At 35.9% G+C, this 20,554-nt stretch overlaps 1 protein-coding gene across 2 annotated transcripts in view; it reads left to right on the forward strand.

Moving 5' to 3' along the window:
• The window catches only part of GALNTL6 (polypeptide N-acetylgalactosaminyltransferase like 6), a 934,503-nt gene that overhangs the window by 325,031 nt on the left and 588,918 nt on the right, over nt 1-20,554 (forward strand). The window contains exons 2-3 of one of the 2 annotated variants that reach the window (XM_074338318.2): nt 1,103-1,193; nt 14,256-14,364. In XM_074338318.2, the coding sequence (XP_074194419.1) occupies nt 14,355-14,364 (10 nt within the window). In that variant the 5' untranslated portion in view covers nt 1,103-1,193; nt 14,256-14,354. The remainder of the gene's footprint in view (nt 1-1,102; nt 1,194-14,255; nt 14,365-20,554) is intronic. The other variant, XM_019733270.3, reaches the window with a different exon arrangement.

The following is a 20,554-nucleotide window of genomic DNA, read 5'->3' on the forward strand; positions in this document are numbered from 1 at the left end:
ATCCTCTACTCTCTATCTCTAAGCAACTGACTTACCAATGATCCATTTTATATGAATTTACTTACATTGTGATACTCCTCAAGATAAATATTTGTTACATTTTTGATGGCTTACGATGACTGTTAACCTTTTTACTAAATTTTCCCGAAGATTGAATTAGCTTGCAACACAAATTCAGCTATTAAGACAAGCAGTCTAAAAACATGTTGTTTGAGCCTTTCAAATATGAAGTTTGCATATTCAATTGTTTTCACTGTTTAGCACAATTTCCTTCAAATAAAAATGTAAAATTATCACTACAAAAGCCATTTAAAATTCTAACAGTACTAAAACTAGAGAAGTCTCATTGAAGGTGATGTTGAGGTCTCATCTACATTTGTATGCATATGGCTGATGCAATGATAATTGCAGTTATTGTGACAATGATAATAAGTGCAGACAAACTGAGCATATGCTTATACAGTGATATTTTAGGAGTACGAAACCAATGACTGAACTATGCGATAGTCTAATTATGTCTTAATTATAAACTAATGCTATATTCTCAGTTGCAATTCTGGGTCTAGGGCTATTTTATTGTTTATTTTGTTAGTAGATACATAAAAGCACCTGGGTGACATACAACCTGGAGAAAGAACTGACACTCAATTTGTTTTCTTTGTCACCATCACACTTCTGACAAAAGATCTTTGCTTTTTCTCTCTAATCCTCATTTCATCTTGCTGTGTTGTATGTTTCCCATTAGACTTAGCACAGTGAGCTCAGATTAATAAGAAAATAGTCACATTTTAAGATAATACTGATTCTGGAGAACAACTGAGGATGCTATGTTTTTCCTTGAAGAATTGATAGGGTGGAATTCTAGAGGCACCATATGATGTCCTTCTGAAGAAAATTTCAGGGGGTCAGGAAACCCAATCTTAATACCTCCAGAAAACTGCAAGAGTATGGATGCTCCATCTCCAGGGGGCCAGGTGATTCTTGAAGGTTAATATAATATGTTTTTTTGACATGATCTTTCTTTCCTTTTAAATTTTCACAGAAACGCTTTCCACTTTTATACTAAGTTGTCTTTATTGTTTTTTTTTATCTTTTCCTTTAGGAATGACTCACAGAGAAAATACTTTGAATTGGGAATACATCTTAGAAAATTTGTCATTTTTCTAACGTGCTGATCTGAATATTTCTACAAGGTATGCTGCTGCATAGCAATCAAAAATGTGGAGGGCTTTCCTGCTGAGTTACCATGTTTCCATCGTGATGGAAGAAAGTAGAAATTATAGAAATTTTGAGGGTCAGTCACACAACTATCCTACTTCATATGCTTAAATGGAAATATAGTATGTCAGCTGGATCATGGCTCATGCTGAGTTCTTAACCCTATTTAATATCAGGGAGGTTTTTACCAGGCACTTTCAGTTAATTGTATTTAACTAAAAGAATTACCCTTAAGGATGTCCTTTATTCACAATAGTTTGATAGTGATCTCTCTGGTTCCTTACTAACAGAAGTTTTCTTTATTAACAATAATTCTGGTTATCATGTTAATGAAATTTATGAAGTAACAATAGAGAAAAAAAAAGTTAAAACAATATTTTATTTTTCCCTTTCTTTTTCAGCCACCCAGACGTGTGTCTGATCTAAACAGGGAGGCTTTTTCAGAAATCTTTCACAAACATGCCAGAAATCAAAACTGAAGGTCATGTCACCTTTGTCTATGCAAACAAATGATGTTTAAATAATTTCAGAAAGATTGGAGCAGAAAGCAAGAGATGTCTCAAATTGTGTGTTCTTTTTGTATTACATGAACATAGTCATTTAAAATAAAATGGTATTATTATAACATGAGTATGATAGTAGCCTTTTTTTTGCGTGCAAATCAGCCCCATAGAGAAATATGTATAATAAAACTAACCATTGCTATATGACAGAATTTCATCCTGGAAGTGTGTGGTCAACCTCCCTGTATCCTCAGGAACACATAATCTTTTGTCTGGCATTCTGAGCATCAAGCCATTCAATTGTTTTGTCTTTTTTATGCTCAAAATGAAATGCAACGAGCTATTTATTTATTTACCAGAACCAAGTCTTCCTCTGACTTTCTCACTTTTGCAGCTCTCCTCACCAGTGCCGCCTCACTATTTGTAACTAGTGATAACTAGTTATAACGATCTGCCCAGCCACCCTGTAGAGATACTATGTGAGGTTCATTAAAATGATACAGGAAGAATTATTCTGTGTTCTCAGGAGTTGAGATACTAACACAAATACAAAGGATAAATATATAAGCTCAGGGTTTGGGTAATCCCTGTCAAGTTTACACCAGATGAAAGACAATACCATCAATTTCTGAGGCACGCTGACTGAGATCAGGATTAAGTTTGTGGCATAAACCTGGCCATTGGTTTAGGAACGGCGACTGCAGCCTTCATATTCCAAAGACATGATCCTACGGTATGTTTTATAAATATTTGAATGTGTTTAAAATTTTAAAATCAAGGTATTCTATATAGCAACCCAGATTCTGTTGAGAAAATTTTAAGATCTTGAAATAAGAGCCGAACTTAATAGGACTCCTGCCCGCTTCATTCATCTGAGTTCTTTTTTTTTTTTTTTTTAATTAAAGTTTATTGGGGTGACAATGGTTAGTAAAGTTACATGGGTTTCAGGTGTACAATTCTGTATTACATCATCTATATATCATATTGTGTGTTCTTAACCCTATTTCAGACAAAGTCAAGGGATGGACTGTAGGTTTCAGTGATCCATACCAGCTCAAGGCTTATTTTGTTTCATTAACAATGTCATAACTGAGAATTTATACAGAATGTAAAGAACAAGACAGTTCTATTCACTAAAAAATGGGATTTTATGTTCCGACACTAGCTTATCCGTATGTTTTAGAAGTATAGGAAAATGCAGAACCTTCTCTGTATATTTTTCTAGGCCCATTGCATGCTCTGTAGTTCCATTCAAACTTAGAAAGAAAAAGGATGTTAGAGCAACAACAAAACTAACTTGTACATAACATTTAATATATTAGTTTCCAGTTTGAGAGCTTTAATGACTCCTTATTGCTCAATGGATAGAATCTAAAGAAAGTCCTGTGTATGAATTTTTATGTTTTGGCTTCACCTTATCTCTTTATTCCCTAACATTTAAAAAAATGACTTTACAGTGTTTGAATAAATGAATAATCAGCGAATAATAAAAAGTTTCCACGTTTGTTTATTTTAAGTAATTCATAAGATTTACAGGCAGACTGACTCAGTTCAAATTCTACTTTGCCAATAAAACTTATTAGGTATTTGGTCTTGAAGACTTTATTAATTACGTGACCTTACCGTTTCTGAACTCTCGTTCATTATCCAGCTCTTATGAGGATAAAATTATATAAGGATATATGTTAGTTGTCTTATTTTTTCCATCCACGTCATCCATTATATTATTTTTTTCAGTAGTGTTCTATTTGCTTAGAATATCTCCCAAGTGGCTTCAACATATAAGAAACTTAATTACACCCAATATAAGAATCCACACCCATCACTATATCCTATTAACATCTACTATCATAGAGTTTGGCCCAAATGATTTATTTTTTTGTTTAATGTACGTAAGTTTTGTCTCTGCAACTATGTTATAACTTTTCAAGAACAATGGAAATAACTCAAATACATATAAAAATAGCAGAGATGGTGAAAACACCTGGCATTTATACATTGCTTTACGATAAGCCAAGGGCTTTTACATGTGAGTACTTTATCAGATTTACTAGTCAAAATCCTTGTGAGGTGGGTAAGGTAGGTATCATTGTTTGCCTAATTTCATACATGAGTTAATTGATAGTGTTTGAATAAATGAATAATCAGAGAATAATAAAAAGTTTCCATGTTTGTTTATTTTAAGTAATTCATAAGATTTAAAGGCAGACTGACTCAGTTCAAATTCTAGTTTGCACTTAGAGGAAATATAGATTTCCCGCATATGGTTTACAGTTTTAATTTATGTCTTCTGGCCCTGGATCCACTATATCACATTGTCTTCCAAGGAACTAGTATAGTGGTAGGTATATGGTTGATTGTGAGAATTAAAATCCATTGGTTATTAATTTTTAAAACCTAAGATTGGTTTTAGAATGTAATTTTTCTTGATAGAGATTCACAAATGTGTCTTTTCAATGTCATCAGCATCTGTACTAAATATTGTAATAAAACTGCTCTAATTTAGAAGCAGGGGAATATATTTTTATTCACCTGGGGTTTCCAGACTGATAGTCCCGGGGAGGTTTTTTACCATTATTTAAAAGTTAGTAACAGTAGTCAGGTCTCACAAGAGTGCATCACTTCCTAGAGTGGTACACCCTACTTTCTCACCCATTTTTGTCACATCTCTGACCCCAGAAGTTGTATGAGTTTGCTACCTCTAGTAAATACATTGTCTATGAGTAATGTTTTACCCTTGGAAACTTTTTCTCATGACCCATTCTCAAGTATATTATTTTTTAATAGGCTCTGAGATTCAGCTTTAGCTATTACATATGATTTCTACTTAATGGATTCTGACTCTTCCATCCCTGATATTTTTTCAAGTTGATTATTTGTAGTGACACTACAATGAATAAAAAGTCTACAAGGTGAAAAATAGAAAGGGTGCTCACAAATAAATGGCCGACTTAATGATGGATCTGAAATATATGCCTCATGAAGGTACAATACTCTTTACATTTATTTTACAAGGTCATAGATAATGGATCTGTACTACTGTAATCATACAGAGGGCACATGATATAACCCAGAAGAGAAGTAAATGGATCTGGACACCGGAGATTGCTCATGTGAAATGAAAGGTCAGAATACTGATGGGCCATTTACTGGATGGTTAAGCTTTCAGAACCAAAGTAGTTCTATACAAATGGACTGGGAATCATTTAGGTTTATTCACCCACCTCTTTGGCAGGTGAAAAGGATGCAAACACACCTAATCTTTATTTTAGTCATCAGTCCTCAATGTGAAAAAGATTCTTCAGTAGGTCATTGCGCATACTTTGTGAATGAGTCTGACATGTTTTCTTAATGTAATAATAGTGTCAATTTGCTAGTCATGAATTAGTGGTTCTCAAACTTTAGTAAGCCTCAGAGTTACCAGGAGAACTTTTTAAAACAGATTTCTGTGTCTCTCTTCTCTCAAAGTTTCTGGTTTAACCGGTATGAGTTAGGAATGGGGAATTGTATTTCTAACTAGTTTCCAGGTGATGGTGGGGCTGCTCATTTGTGAGTAGCATCGAAATAGGTAAGAGGTATTAGTGTAGCAAATCCTCAGATAACCTTTATTAAAGTGCGGTATCAGATGGTCTGCTTTAACTGTTTCAGGCAATAAACAGCAATCACCTGGCACACTTTCTCCTACTTACAATTTCTGATACCCTGGCACAACCATGTCAATTTTTTCACCCTTATTCTCTTATCGGTTTCTATATTTGTAGATACCATGTGTGTATTACTGTTCTCTAACTTTTTTGTTTTCCATTTTGGTTTTATCTGTTGTTTTTCCTATTGTATAAAATGTGTATTTAAGAATATTGTTCCACTCTTTCCCTCAACCTCCAGTATAGTTATAGCATCAATTTTTGTCAAACCAATATTTAGGTAAGAGTATTCATATCTGAATCGAATAGTGTGCTATAATTACACTTTCTTTCTTGTACATTGTTTTTTCCTCTTATCTTATGAATTGTCCCACTTTTCATTTCCTTAATTTTTTTATATATGCAGCAGTAATTCATCCCAGTCTCTTTGGAAGAACTGTTAACTCTCCTTTCAACGTGCTTTTTTTTTTTTTTAATAAGCAAAAAGTAACTTTGTTTCTCTACTTGTTTCTTTTTTTTTTTTTTTTTTTTTGTGTGTGTGTGTGTGTGTGTGTGTGTGTTTGTTTTTTATTCACAAAGACATTTTTTCTGGAGCTGCTTTTCATCCCCCGTGTACAGTCAGGACTGGATGATCTCTAGGCTGGCTGCCCTTTTGCTACCTCCCTTCAATGATACACCGTTTTACCTCTGACTCTCTTATTTCTTCTTCTTTTTTATTTTTTATTTTTCCTGTTTCTTAATAGGGTTTCTTTGACCTTCGCTTTGTCTGAATTATTCTATGCCTGCTATCTTATTTTTGCTTTCCAAGAGCTGTTACTTTTTTTCCCTCTAAATGTTCCTTTTTTAAAAAAATTTCTGTTTCTGTGGAGGACCATTTTTCTTAAAGTTCTTTAATGAAATTAAATTTAGATTTTTGGGGGAGGAAGGTTGTTTATTTAAGTTTTGTGTGTTTTTTTAATTACAGTTGACATATAATATTACTTTAGTTTCAGTTGTACAACATAGTTATTTGAAACTTACACAACTTACAAAGTGAACTCCCCAATAAATCTAGTACTCATCTGACAGCATACATAGTTATTACAATATTATTGACTATATTCCTGTTATGCAGGGTGTCATGCGGGGTCTCCCCGGTCACGTGCCCCGCATAAGAACACAGGATATGGTGAGGCCAAAAAGGAACACCCACGGAGCCATAGGTAGGGGAGTCATATTGTCATATTCTCGCTGGTGCCTGGGTTGGAGACACAGGAAGCAGGAGCCACACTATCCACAACCCATCATCCACTTCTCTGCAATCTGTAATCCACACTCCGCCACGCCACTACACCACCACTTTGCTAGCTTAGCCGCCATCTTCTTGCTAGCCCCCATTTTACTGCTAGCATAGCCACAGCAGTTATATTAGTGGCCAATGGCTCACTGGTTACAGCTGATGGCCAGCTAGCTATAGTTGATGGCCATCCAATCACAGTTGATGGCCATTTACTTCCTGAGTGAGCACCTTTCCATGTGAGGGCGAGAGTCTGAAAACTGCACTCCTGGCTCTGTCCCCACAATTCCTTATGCTATAGTTTGCATGCCCATGACTATTTTATAACTATCAATTTGTACTTCTTAATCCCTTCCCCATTTTCACTCATCGCCCCAACCTCCCACCCATCTGGCAACCATCAAAATGTTCTCTATGAGTTTGTTTCTGTTTTGTTTGTTTGTTATTTTGCTTTTTAGATTCCATATATAAGTGAAAACCTATGGTAGTTGTCTTTCTCTGTCTGACTTATTCAATTAGCATAATACCCTCTAGGTCCATCCATGATATTGCAGATGACAAAATTTATTCTTTTTTTATGGCTGAATAATATTGCATTATATATACATACCACTTCTTCTTTATCCATTTATCTATTGATGGACACTTAGGTTGCTTCCATATCTCGGCTATTGTAAATAATATTACAATGAATATATGGATGCATATGTCTTTTTTAATTCAACAGCAGGCCACTGGAGGTGTTGGTTCTGGGGCCTTTTTGGAGAGGCTCTTGTGCAGGGCCACTCCAGCCACTGCCCATGCCCTGCCCAGGGCCACTTGGTATGAGCTACAGTGATCTTCAGATGGTTGCCACTTGTGCTGGGCTTGGAGATGCCTGGGAGATGCTAAGTTGCAAACTGAGACCAGCTGCTGCTCGTGCTGGGCTTGGGGCTGCTAAGCAAGAGATACAGGGCACACTAAGGCCAGTTGCTGCTTTTTTGCCATTTTTGAAGCTTTAAGAGGGTTTAGGAAAGTCTGCAGTATGAGCCAATATAAACCATTTGTATGGAAAAGCCACTGGAAGCAGCCAGGGTGGGCATGCAAGTTACGTGGGATGGGGTCTCAGGGAAGCACCAGGATGGGGCAAACAGTATTAGCCAGGTTGATGGAGACTCATATGTGGCACCCATCTGCATGTGCAAGCTGCGTGGAGGGAGTGCTTACCAAAGGACCAATGGCTGTTGCCAGCATTTCTGTCTGGGAGGAAGCTGCCCCTCCAGCCCTCATTCTGAAGCCAGACAATTCAATTCCTCCCAGTATGTCCCTGGGCATCTTTGAAGCTGCTGCCCCAGTGCTGGAGCTCAGAGCAAGTGAGTCCATCAGCAAGTAAGTCTGTGTGTAGGCCCTTTAAGAGGAGCGCCTGAGTTGCAACTGCCCTCATCTCACTCAGCCACAATATCTAGTGGTTTTCACAGCCAGAAGTTATGAGGACTTCTTTTTCCAGCACTGGCACACTGGGCTGGGGAGCCTAGTGTGGGGCTGGGACCCCTTGCTCGCCAAAAGGTACCTCCACGGCCGGAATATCCCTTCTGATTTTTATCTGCCATACACAGGTTTATGACTAGCCCGTTCCGTGTCTCCATCCCTCCTACAAGACTCAATGTGGCTTCTTATGTATGTCTTTAATTGTAGGACTTCTGTTCAGTTGTACTTCAGGCGATTCTCAATGATGGTTCTTCTGTAGGTTAGCTGTAATTTTGATGCGGTCCTGGAAGAGGTGAGCACTGCATTTACCTACTCTGCCTCTTGACTGGAAGCTTGGGGGAAGTTTTCCTCTGAGCCTTACATTGCCTCTGTTTCCTTTAAATTTTTGTAACTTTTGTTTATTTTGGCCTCTGAATTTTATGTTAAAAGTTCTCTCAAATGTCTGGTAATCCTTAGATACTTGATTATATCTTATGAGTGAAATAGTAAAAATACTACTCTGATGTTTTAGGTGTAGAGGTGGACTTCCCTTGCAGTTACTGAGTGTGTATACCTGGGAGCCAGTACTTGTATCTTTCTTATTGAATTCCCATTCTTCAGCTAGGAATTACCTATCTTTTGTCTAAGATGTAAGAGGTGTAATGTGGGCTAGCAGCTTTTTGTGATCCTAATGAGTGAAGATAGCCTTGGTTAATAATATTTGGTTGTGTAGACTCAAATGGAACCGTGATTTTTACTACAGCTTGGCATCATTAATTTCAATTGTTTCCAGTACCTAACAGAACACTTCTCTCATTTTGAACTCTGTGGAAGGGGAGCATAGTGGATAAACCACAGAAATCACCTGGTGATTGGAATTGAGTAGAGAATCCAGGAGCTCTAACTGCCCCATATAAAAAATGTCATTCTTTTTGTTTTTGTTTTCACCTTTAACCCTGCCCTCAGAATTATCTGATGACACCTTTTTTTTCTTTTTCTTTTTTTTTTATACTGCTTTCAAAGTTCAATGGTATAAAAAAGTATGCTTCTGTCCCAGTAATTCTCACCCATCTATAAAAGTTTATATCAGTTCAACTATCTTCTTTCTTGGTTCATCTGAAGCTTTATTATAATTTTCATAGCATTTCTGGAAAAAGCAAAGATTCACTCACATTCGATTTTCTATGTATTACCAATTTCTAAGAATTCTCTAAATACATCAAAATAAGGGAAATAGAATGTGTCTGGCAATGATGGAGGAGGTCACTGAAAGTACATCACCTCTGGTTGACCTGTGAGCTGGACTCAGGCAATCAGAGGCTCCTCACTCCCTAACTGGTTGCTGGAATGTACAGCCCATCTATCATTTCCACACTAGGAGCTGTTCAAGTATGTAGTCTAGAGAGAATATGACTGAGCCCAGTTAAGCCCTCTATATAAATTTAAGATGGTGGGCCAGTGAAGAGATCTGCTTGTCTCTCGGCTCCTCAAAGCAAGCCTGGTAAGTGCATTCCCTTGCTTATTTAAAGTATCACCTACCAGTCTGGAGTGACCTGTCAGTAAAATGGGAAAGCAGGATAATAAGTTGAAGACTTCAGGAGGGTGCAAGTTGCCACTGATAGAAGTCTAAGCACGTGTGACAAAGCCTGGTTGGGATTCTAAGAGCTGAAATCCCTGGGAAAGTGAGCAGAGTAAAGAGGAGGATGTGGTGATTGACAGTATAGTGAACTAAAAGCCCCGTGCTGCCTGACCCCTGATACAAAGGAAAGCAAAAGCACAGCAACAACAACCCCAGCCCTCAGGGCAGCCCCCAATCCAGGAAAGGTTCATGATAACAGAATATACTCCTGATGTGCTTATTGATATAAAGTGTCCGGGAAAAATAACCCAGAAGCAACTGTGGTTTAACCTCATTGCTGCCAGGACCCCACCTGAAAAAAGAGACTAGCAACCCAAATCTGTGTTAGTTGTACTACGGAAAGCTTTAATACCTGAACAGCAGTACAACCCTGTGCCACCTGCCCCTACCACCCCTGGTGCCTGTCTACCCTGCCCCTATACCCATGGAAGCCCCTGCAGCCTGTGGAGAAGGAGTAGGGGAATTTCTCACTGATATTAGCTTCATTTTCATTCTTCTAAAACAAGTGGATCCTTTATAAGATATAAAGATGGATTGATAGATAATTTTTATAAGAACAATAGTTGTACTGTTTCAAGCTAAGATGGGTTTAGTGGGGCAACCCACCCACATGGACTGCAATTGCTACTATTCAGCCCAACACTGAATATAAACGGGAATGAACTGCAGCAGCCAGTGGATTGAACTCAAAGTGGTTTGGCTGGTAATCACTCATGAGCCCTGGACTTTCACCCTTTGCACTGACAGTTGGACTATTCTAAAAGTATTAGCACTCTGGCTTGGTCAATGGGAAGCTGAGAGGTAGATGATTTTGAATTAGCCCTTGTTGGTTCAGGGTATATGGCAAGACATTTGAATTTGCCTGTAAGAACCTGAGGCAGTCCTCATTATCTTCCGATTCCAGGCTCATAAGACACTGATAGCCCCTGGCAATCAGAAAGCTGATGTCTTAGATCAAGTATGAGCCTTAGCAATGGACCCTTCCGTAGATGCAGAAGATTGGATGCATAGGAAGATTGACCACTGTAGTGCCCGGATGGGATGAACATATTTCCAAGGATGCTTGATGGCCCTTGAAATACAGTGATGATGTTAATGCATTAACAGTATGTCTTGTGTGTTCTAAACAACACTTAAGGCAACTGCCAAAGGTATGTGGGGCCCTGCACCAAAGTTCCCAACAGGTAGGGGGTTGGCAAATGATTATATTGACCCCTCTCTTTGATTGAGTGTTCTAAATATGCCTTGGTTTGTGAGGACACTGTATCTGGCTTAACACAAGCTTTCCCTGCCATCATGCAAACCAGGCTGCCACCATTAGGAGGTTAGAGAAGCTAAGTGTTGTGTATGGATTCCCTCGTCAAATAGACAGTGATTGAGGGTCACATTGCAAAAGTCATGATGTGAAAAACTGGGCAAAAGAACATGACATTGAATGGAGGTCCCATCTCCACTATAACCTGCGAGCAGCAGGAAGGTTTGGTAGAAAGGAAAAATGAAATATTAAAGCAGCAGATTAAATTACTGAGGTAAAATGCCTTGATCAACTAGACCCAAGTACTATTCCAGGCTGAAATGCATTTAAATGATTAGCCAGTAGGGCATGTTGCCCCATATGCCAGACTGGGAACCCTACCCCACACCCAACACCAGAAAGATATGAAAGTTGAAGAAGAGATCTCTGACTCTCACTGTGGATCAATGTGTTATGCTTCTGAGAACACCAAGTCCCATTGTGCCTAGGAAATACATTATCTACTGGAATTTGCAATGGGATCTCCCACAGGAATGGGTGAGTTACTTCACACCCCTGGGTGAGAGAGAACTACTCAAACTCCACTGGGATTGCATTGCTCTGCTGAAAACCGGATCTATTAAAATGCTCTTTACCTGAAATGGAACCCACACCATGGAAAGAGGGGAGGACATGGGGGTCCTGGTCTGGCACATCCTGCCCGCAGCCCATCTCCTCACACCTGACAGTTGATGATATGGCTCCCCCAGCCATCATGGATGATATGCACAACCAGGTCAAGTTCCTAAAGCTGCCAACTTCTCTTTCCTCAAGACCAAGTGGGCATATTCTGTTTTCCATCAGTGCATCATTTGGCCTCCATCTTTGTCACCCCCATTAACTGGAAGACATCATAGTACATACAGAAGCCTTCAAAGTTCACCCAGCAAGCCTTGAATGATAGCCAGCAAAGCCTGTCATTACTGAACACTGACCTGTCTCTCATGTCTTCAAAATGTAATGTCTGTTGTCATGATTACTGCCTCACAAGGAGGCACCTGTGCCATTATCGTAAGAGAATCTTTTGTGTTCATACCTGATGAGTCATCTTTATTAAATCACATGAAGACACAAGTAAATGCCCTGAGTGATCTGACCCCCAGCCTAGGGGACTTTGTAAATCAATGGTTCGGATCATGGGACTCTTGGTGGAAAGAACTGTAATTATTTTTGGAATCATTATCTTAATCTGTGTTTCTCTTGCACGGCCTAAATTGTTGCTGAGGCCTCTGCCTCCAGTGCATGCAGATAGTCGCCAAACAAGCCACATCCGTGCTAATAAAACCCTATGTTGACCACTCAAGACACATTGATGAAGAGGGGTTGTGGAGCATTGTAAGGGCCAGTTCAGGGGTGGAGTGTTGGAGGAAGTCATGAAGAGGATGTGACCTCTGGTTGTCCCATGAGCTGGACCCAGATCAATCAGAGGCTCCTCATTCCTTCCCCTTGACTTTGGAATGTATACTTCGTCCACCATTCCCACACAAGGGACATGTTTTCAAGGACCTCATCTTGAGCGAGAAAGGTGTTTTGGACCATCCAGACTGAATACATGACTGAACCAGTTTAGGCCTCCTATATAAACTTCTAAAATTCTGGTGGGTGTGGAGATCTCTTTGTCCCGCAGTAAACCAAGACAAGCCTTGTATGTAAGTTCCCTTGCTTATTAAACCTGCCACCTACCAATCTGGAGTATTCTGCATCTTTCTTTCGTTTTCCCTGCCCTTTGTGCATGTCCAGGGGTCAGTTTGCGAACCAACAGGTAACCAGAGAGAGCTTGATTATTTGGAGATTACACAACAGTATCTCCATGTTTCATGTCAAAACTTATTTTAAAATTACCTGTTTTAATCTGAAAGTTATATTTATAAATTGGTATTGCCTAAATCTATGTAAGAGATTTTCATTACTGCTCAGTACTTATCATTATAAATGCATGGCTGAGACCAAACATGGGTTTTCTATTTTAATGTTATTTAAAACTCAAGATTCATAGCTCAGTTTTGGTAAAATTTTTAATTACAAAATCAGTGTCAGTTAGGAAAAAAATACATGATTCTTTTTCTAGTGTAATGGATCCTTTAAAAGCCATGCATATGGAGTGAAGGTAGATAAGTATTTCATAAGCACAATAGTTGTACTGTTTCAACCTAATAAATAAGACACTTCATTTGCCTCGGAAAGGCTCATAGAATAAAATTTACTCACTAAAATTATTCATCTTTTGTTTTACCTAAATTGAAACTAAAAAATGTTTCTTTACTATATTCTGTAGGTGTATTATTTATTTCCAAAAATGAACCAAATAAAAGGAAATGAAAACATTTATTTAACATTTTCTTGACTATTAAGATAGTAAAAATTTTATTTAAAGTATTTTTTTCCTATTACCAAAAATAAATGTCATAAAAAAGAAGTATGTTCAGCAATGTACACAGAAATAGTTTTCAAGTTTATGTTAGAGCATATTGGGTGTTACCATATCATGAAACATATATTGTGACTACAGTTGTTGAATGGGGAATATTTTCAACTATAAGCATAACCAGGTACATAAACCTAGATAAGAGAACAACATTTACTAGTTTTCAAGACCATAATTTTGATCTTAACAAACTGGGTCCAAGTCCTGATTTTGCCACTGTGGTTTAATTCAAGTTATTTTAGTTGTCTGGGCCTTAGTTTAATTGATAGAAGAATGGAGATTTACAACCAAAGACTATCATAAAGATTGAACAATCTTCTATATACAGAGTTTTTAACATAGTACCTGGCACATAGTGAGCATTCAATGAATGGTTGCTAATGTTATTATCAGGCCATTCAAATATATTTGATCAAAGTTAATGAAACTGTACAAGTCACAAACAAAATTAATTCAATTTAATACTTAAATTGGTGACATTACTAGTATTTACACTTTGAGCAAGTGGAAACAGCTAGACTTTTATGCTCAAAGGAGGTGAAACACTGAGTTATTACCGTTTCTAGATGAAATACAATAGGAAATGGTAGGGGTTGAGGATGTCACATGCTCCTATTTTAAAAGCTGAACAAAGATTTTAAAATGTGTATTAATCTGGTCACTAGCAATAGCTTTCTTTTCAGTATACTTGGAAGAATCACTTATTCAACAGATATTCTTTGATTGCCTATTATGTGCCCGGCTGTGTTTACCTACCATGCAAAAGGAAATACCTTCTTTTTATGCTCTGAATACTTTCCTTTTCCACAGACATTTCCACTGGGCCTGGGAGATGGGCAATTCTATGCATGGACAGATGGTTTGAGAAGAAAAGACTGGCATGACTATGAAAGCATTCAGAAAGAGGCAATGCGCTCAGGTATGGAGTTCAGTGTAAGCTAAAGTGCTACTTTACTTACTGCAGTGTCTCGTTTGTCACTTAAAAGATCTCTAATTAGCATTTCTTCTGCACACAGTAAGGTATGTCTCATGGGGATATTTATTGGAGGTCAACACGGGACGAGCTAAAACATTTTCAAACTTCAGAGAGAAGACAAATAATAAATAGCCTTTACAATATTAGCGGACGAAGCAGTCGTTAACACTTTAGAAATCCATAGTACTTTGTATTTCCAAACTGCTTTTTGATAATTCCTGGAGATATCTTGGGACTTATTAGTGAGACTTGATTTGGTAGACAGAGATCTTGAACTGGATTCACTCATTAGGACAGAGATATGTTTAACTGGCAATACTATGTATTAAAGGGGCACCACATTCTTGACATTGGCAGGTATGCAACGGGTTGGTGGATGACAGGTGCCAGGGACCTGAGGTTGGCAATACTAGGACAAACAGACAAGCAGTTCAATGTAGTCAAGTAGGTCTGTATGTGTGTAGCAGAATTTTAGTCTTGGGTTGTAGATAGAGGAAACATTTTACTTCTTGAAAAAATTAACAAGAAAAAGCAACTTTTTCTAGAAATACTGAAAAATTAGGTTGCTGGAGACAGGGATTCAGAAGGATACATATGTAGAAGTTGAATGAAAGTGAGTAACATATAATAATAAGTCCGTATTATTCATCCAAAGTGGCTTTGTTTCTTGTTGTTTTTTTTCTTTTCTTTTTTCTTTTTTATTTGTCATAGTGAGGATGTCACAGAAATAGAGAAACTATTGTTTGGTAAAGACATCTGAGCAGCCCTGACACACTGCATTCCAGGTGAAATCCACAGCAGCACCATGAGAAGCCACAATGTGAGGTCCTCCTGGTCAATCTTCCTCATACCTCACCTGTCGGTGAAACTGGAAGGAGGGTGTTTAAATAGTCAGGAAATTGCTCTGGGCTGTGAAATAGTCTGAGCTCTGAGTCAGGTGTGATTGATCTAATTATAGTCTTCTTTCATTTTCTTTCATTCCTTTTCTCCAAATAACGGAGATTTCATTAAAGCTCCCCTTCCTAAGGATGTTCTCTATCCCTCAGAGAGTCATTCTTCTCCAGGTTTCCTTGTCTTTCCACCTTGGCCCTGTCCCCATGGACGGTCATGAAAGTGAGTAACTTACCAGCATCCTCACTTTTAGAGTTTCTTATCTTTTTTCTGTATTTGCTTGATCAGCCCTACAGTAATCTGTTTCTGTTTCTAACCACAGGATGCTGACATTTTGGGGAGATGTTTATGTAATCTAACTAACTAAAGCTGCCTAGTATTCATAATAGTAATAAAATGAGCTAAAAATTTTTGCATAGATGCTTTGTATGAGTGTTTTACATATGTGTTTCATTTAAACCTCATAATGACTCTAATTGATGCATTTTATTATCATATCCCTAATATGTTTAAAAAAAAACTAAACTAAAATCCTTAAGAATTGATTTATTAAATTTAATCCAAGGTCAAACAGCTAATAATTTGCAGAGCTAGATTAAAAGTCAGGTCTTATGCTTCTTTACACTCTGCTGTTGGACATCAAATTATAATATTGGGGCAATATGAAGTCATGACGAGGGCACATGTGGGAGAGAGGCACACCTTGGATCTTATTCTAGCTTTTCCATACATGACCTGGGTTAAGTGGCAAATCAATTTATCTTTCTGATATTCTACTTTGCATAATTGCTGCAAGGATTAAAGAAAAAATACCTTAAGTAACTGGCCAACTATTTGGACATACTTTAAATGCAACTAATGATAACTGTCACTGCTAATTCATTGAAGTTACTTTCACTTGATTGGTACACCTACCCTTTGCTTGTACTGATGAGTTTTGGATACAAAATCCAAAGCATCACACTACCCTTTCTGCCTCCTGGATGGACATGTCTTTTATATCCTCATCCTCACTTGGGCCAAGGGAAAGTGACCTCAAAGAAAATTGGTTATATAACAAGTTTTCTAAAATACAAATTTTCTTTTTAATGTATTAATAAATTAGGGATAATTGACTTTTTTTTCAAAATTAAATTTCAAATTAGCTTTTAAATGCTAGTATGTTATATGGTTCACGGGAAGATATATGGCAAATGCAATAGTCTATAATTTATCATTTTTTAACTATGAATTATAAATAAAAGGAGTAAACACACATGTAGCTACAGAGTCAAAATAAAATAATCCTCTCTGTTCTCAATATCCAAGCCAAGGAAAAGGATCCTTTGTGCTGTTCTGTACCCTCCAAGTCTTGAAGTATGTGTTTGCTTTTACTTTTCTCAGTAGTAGTTTGTTTGTTTGTTTGTTTGTTTGTGTTTTTTTTACCACCTATATATTTAGCTATAAACAAATATGGTTGCATTTTTCCTGTGTTTGGACCTTATCTGAAAATTGAAATCAGACTGCATGATTTTCTTCTTTCACTCAAAATTACTTTTGAAATTCATGCATGCTATTGTGTACAATTTGATTCATTTTTACTGTTGGTTAATTTTCTTCAACATTCTCCTCTTCATGGACATTTGGGGAGTTCCTAGGTTTGAGTTATTATATATGATATTGTTACAAGTATTCTTGTGCATGGCTCTGGGGTAGAGACAATATTTTCTTAGAGCACATATTTAATGGTAGATTTTGTATGTCTAAGGAATGAATGCACATTTCAGCTATGTCATGTAGTCCCTGACAAAGTGTTTTCCAAAGTTAATATACTGATTTCACTCCAATCAATAATGGATGGAATTTCCAGTGCTCTACATCGTGTGAACACTTGATAAGTGTCTTACTTTTTAGTTTTCCCTAATTTGGTCATATGATATCATCCTCATCACTTATATTTGCATTCCCAATTTCTAATGTAGTTGATAGGCTTTTTTAAAAAATGCTTATGGGCTATCTGTGCCTTCTTTTGGGTAAAATGCCTATTTCTATTTTTAATTTTTGAATTTATTTCTCTTCCTTATTGATCCACAGAGTGCTCTTGATTTGTTATAGATGATATCCTTTAGCGGTTATATACGATGAATATATCTTATGCCACATTTTGTAGACTAATTTTTTAAAAAAATATCTTTACATATTGCTTAATGTATAGAAGTTTTTAATTTTTATGCAGTCAAATTTGGAAATTATTTTTTTTAAACATAGGTTATACTGATGTCCTATATCATTCTTTAAAAGCTAGAGTATTTTATCTTTTACATTTAGGTTTTAAATCCAACTGGTCTTCATTTTCATCTGATGTGAGGTAGGAGTCGAGTATTTATTTCGTTTTAATCCGTTCAGATAACCAATCCCCAGCACCATTTATTGGAAAATTTATTTTTTCCTCTATTGCTCAGCAGTGCTGACTCTATTATACATCAAGTTTTCATATTTGTGCGTTCGCTTTCTGTTTTCTCAATTCTGTTCTGTGAATAAAAATCTGTGAGCTTATACCATAACATCTTCTGTACTATATCTTTATAACAATTATTGATATCTGGTAACGTTCATTCTACTTTCTTTGCTCTTTCTCCTTGAGCGTATGTTGCCTTTCTTAACATTATGCCTTTCTTTAAAATTTTCAATTCAGCCTGTCAAATTTCACATTACACATACACAGACAGATACACAAAATCACTGGAATTTTAGGATTGTATTGTATTAATAAATTAGGGGATAATTGACTTTTGTTTCAAAATTAAATTATCCATTCCATGGTAATCATTGTATTTATTTGCCGCTTATTCATGATTACTAGGTATGTGTTTGTAATTTTACTCCCTGACATTTTCAGTGTTATTCCTGGAAAACTAATGTTGATGTTGTACATGTTATTGGTTTTATTGAAATTTCATGTTATTTGTAGCTGGCATAGAGAGATGTTAAAAATTTTTAATACTGATTTGAATTTAGAAAACTTTCTAAACTCTCCTATGAATTATAATCATTTACCTCTATGTTATTTTGGATTTAAATGTAGATATATACGTGGTGGTATATACATTGTGATATCTACATTGTAAGACCTACAAGTAATGACAGTGTTTTAATTTTTTTTTTCTTTCCATTCTAGACCTTATAATTTCAGGGTTTTTTTGCTCTGATATTGCACTTGCTAGGAACTCCAGTGCAATCTTGAACAGTGGGAATTGGTGGCTACTCTTGACTTATTATGATTCTGACAATAGCAAACTAGACACTTGTGTTAAAAATTTATCTAGTTAATGAAATTACACTCTATCTCATTTGCTAAGCCTTCTGGATCTGGTTTGTTGAGTCTTTCTAGTTTTATTTTTTTTAACCTAAGTGAATGTTATTAAAGGTTTTTTGTTTTTTTCCTCTGTTGAAATAGATAAGATAAATTTTCATTAATCTGTTATTTGAGTAAATTTTATTTATTGATTTTCTGATGGAAATCAAACTTGCAGTTCTGGACCTAACCTGTTTTTTTATTTATTACTGGATTTGGTTTGCTAATATTGTATTTGGCATATTTGAATATTTATTAATGAGTAAATATTGGCCATGATTTTTTTTTTCCTCATAGACTCTTTGTCAAATTTTGGTGACCATGTAATGACAGCTTCATAAAATGACTTGAGCAATACTTTCTATTTTCTACACTTTGTAATTACTTGTATATTATAATTATTTATTTATTAATAATTATGGAAACATTGTGGGTGTACTGTCTGGATCTATATTTTTATTGGGGCAAAGATTTTTAACTACTGAGTTAAAATACTCAAAATTTATTAAAACATTCATTCATAATGTCGTCTTAAAGATTTCTTGATGTCTATAATGCTTAAATTTTGTTGTTTTTTTTCAAATATCTTTTGTGTCTTTTTAATTTTTTTCTTAATCTATTACAATAGAAATTTGTCAATTTTATTAATCATTTGAAAACCCAATTTTTCACGAGGTTCTTCTCTTGTATTTTTTTGTCATCGATTTAGTTTTATATTTTTATGTCTTTTCTTAGACTTTGACTATTTTTTTTCTAAATTTAAAAATTGATTCATAGCACCTTAATTTCAGACTTTTCTACTATAGAATAAACATTCAGGACTCAAAATTCCCTCAAAGTACCACTTTAAGTATATCACACTGCTCTGTGGTCCAGTGTTTTATATTTATTTGTTAATTTTTAGTTACATTATTTTTAGTTATATTAATTTTTAGTTATGTTTTGAAATATCTGGATTTCTTAACATGAAATTATCTTAAAAATATAAAAATCCAGAAACTACACCTTGTAATGAAATCACAATAATCTTTAAAAATGTATATTATCATAAAAAATAACATGTGTTTTATTAAATATCTTTGTTAGTGTGTTTATTAATATTGATAGTTTATTTTTTTCTGGCAATTACATCTTTATGGCATATTTGGTAATTTTGAAGTATCAGGTATCTTAAATAACTTTTAAAATAAGTAAGTGGTAGTAAGTGGAGAGGGTACAGGTGAGCAACGTAGAAAAGAAGATAATTGATTCCATCTTTGAGGAAATGGGGATTTCTTGAATCAGATAAATTGAAACAGGTCAATTGAAAGTAGGCTTTAAGACCTTAGGTGTAACATTGGGGTGTTTATTTGTTTTCTGGTACATCTGTGCCCTTACAGTTAGAGTAAATTATAAGAACAATTTTAATTTGTTAGAATAATTCTAATATTCAAAGAAAATCAGAGTTTTTATTATTTCATAGTCTTGCACTTCTTTGGGGATTAACCAAACCAATGTAGCTGCAAAAGAAGCGTATTCAACATAGCATTTCAGGGTCAGGAAGACTTTGTGAAAGAAGTAAACTAAATTTTCAAGGATAAATGTGTAAACTGACATGAGATAAGCTTTTGTTTTCACCCAGTTAATTCTCTGATTTCTCTTTCTTGTGATTTGTTACTAACTCAATCATATTTTAGGCATTTTTTTCTATATGTGATCCCGTTACATTTTATTTAATCAGTGTCATGTCATTTGAGAATTTATTGATACTAGGTTTCAGCCTTTGATGGTTTGGGTTGCACTGTATCACAAAATTGGTAATCATTATTCAAACTATTTATAAATTTTTTAATGGAAATAACTGAAATAATGGATTTATTGGATATAATGTGATAGACGATATATAAATTGATATTATCTACTATTCAG

The sequence above is a fragment of the Rhinolophus sinicus genome, chromosome 15 (genome assembly GCF_057876585.1).
Source record: "Rhinolophus sinicus isolate RSI-liver-muscle chromosome 15, RSI-T2T, whole genome shotgun sequence".
NCBI lineage: Eukaryota > Metazoa > Chordata > Mammalia > Chiroptera > Rhinolophidae > Rhinolophus > Rhinolophus sinicus.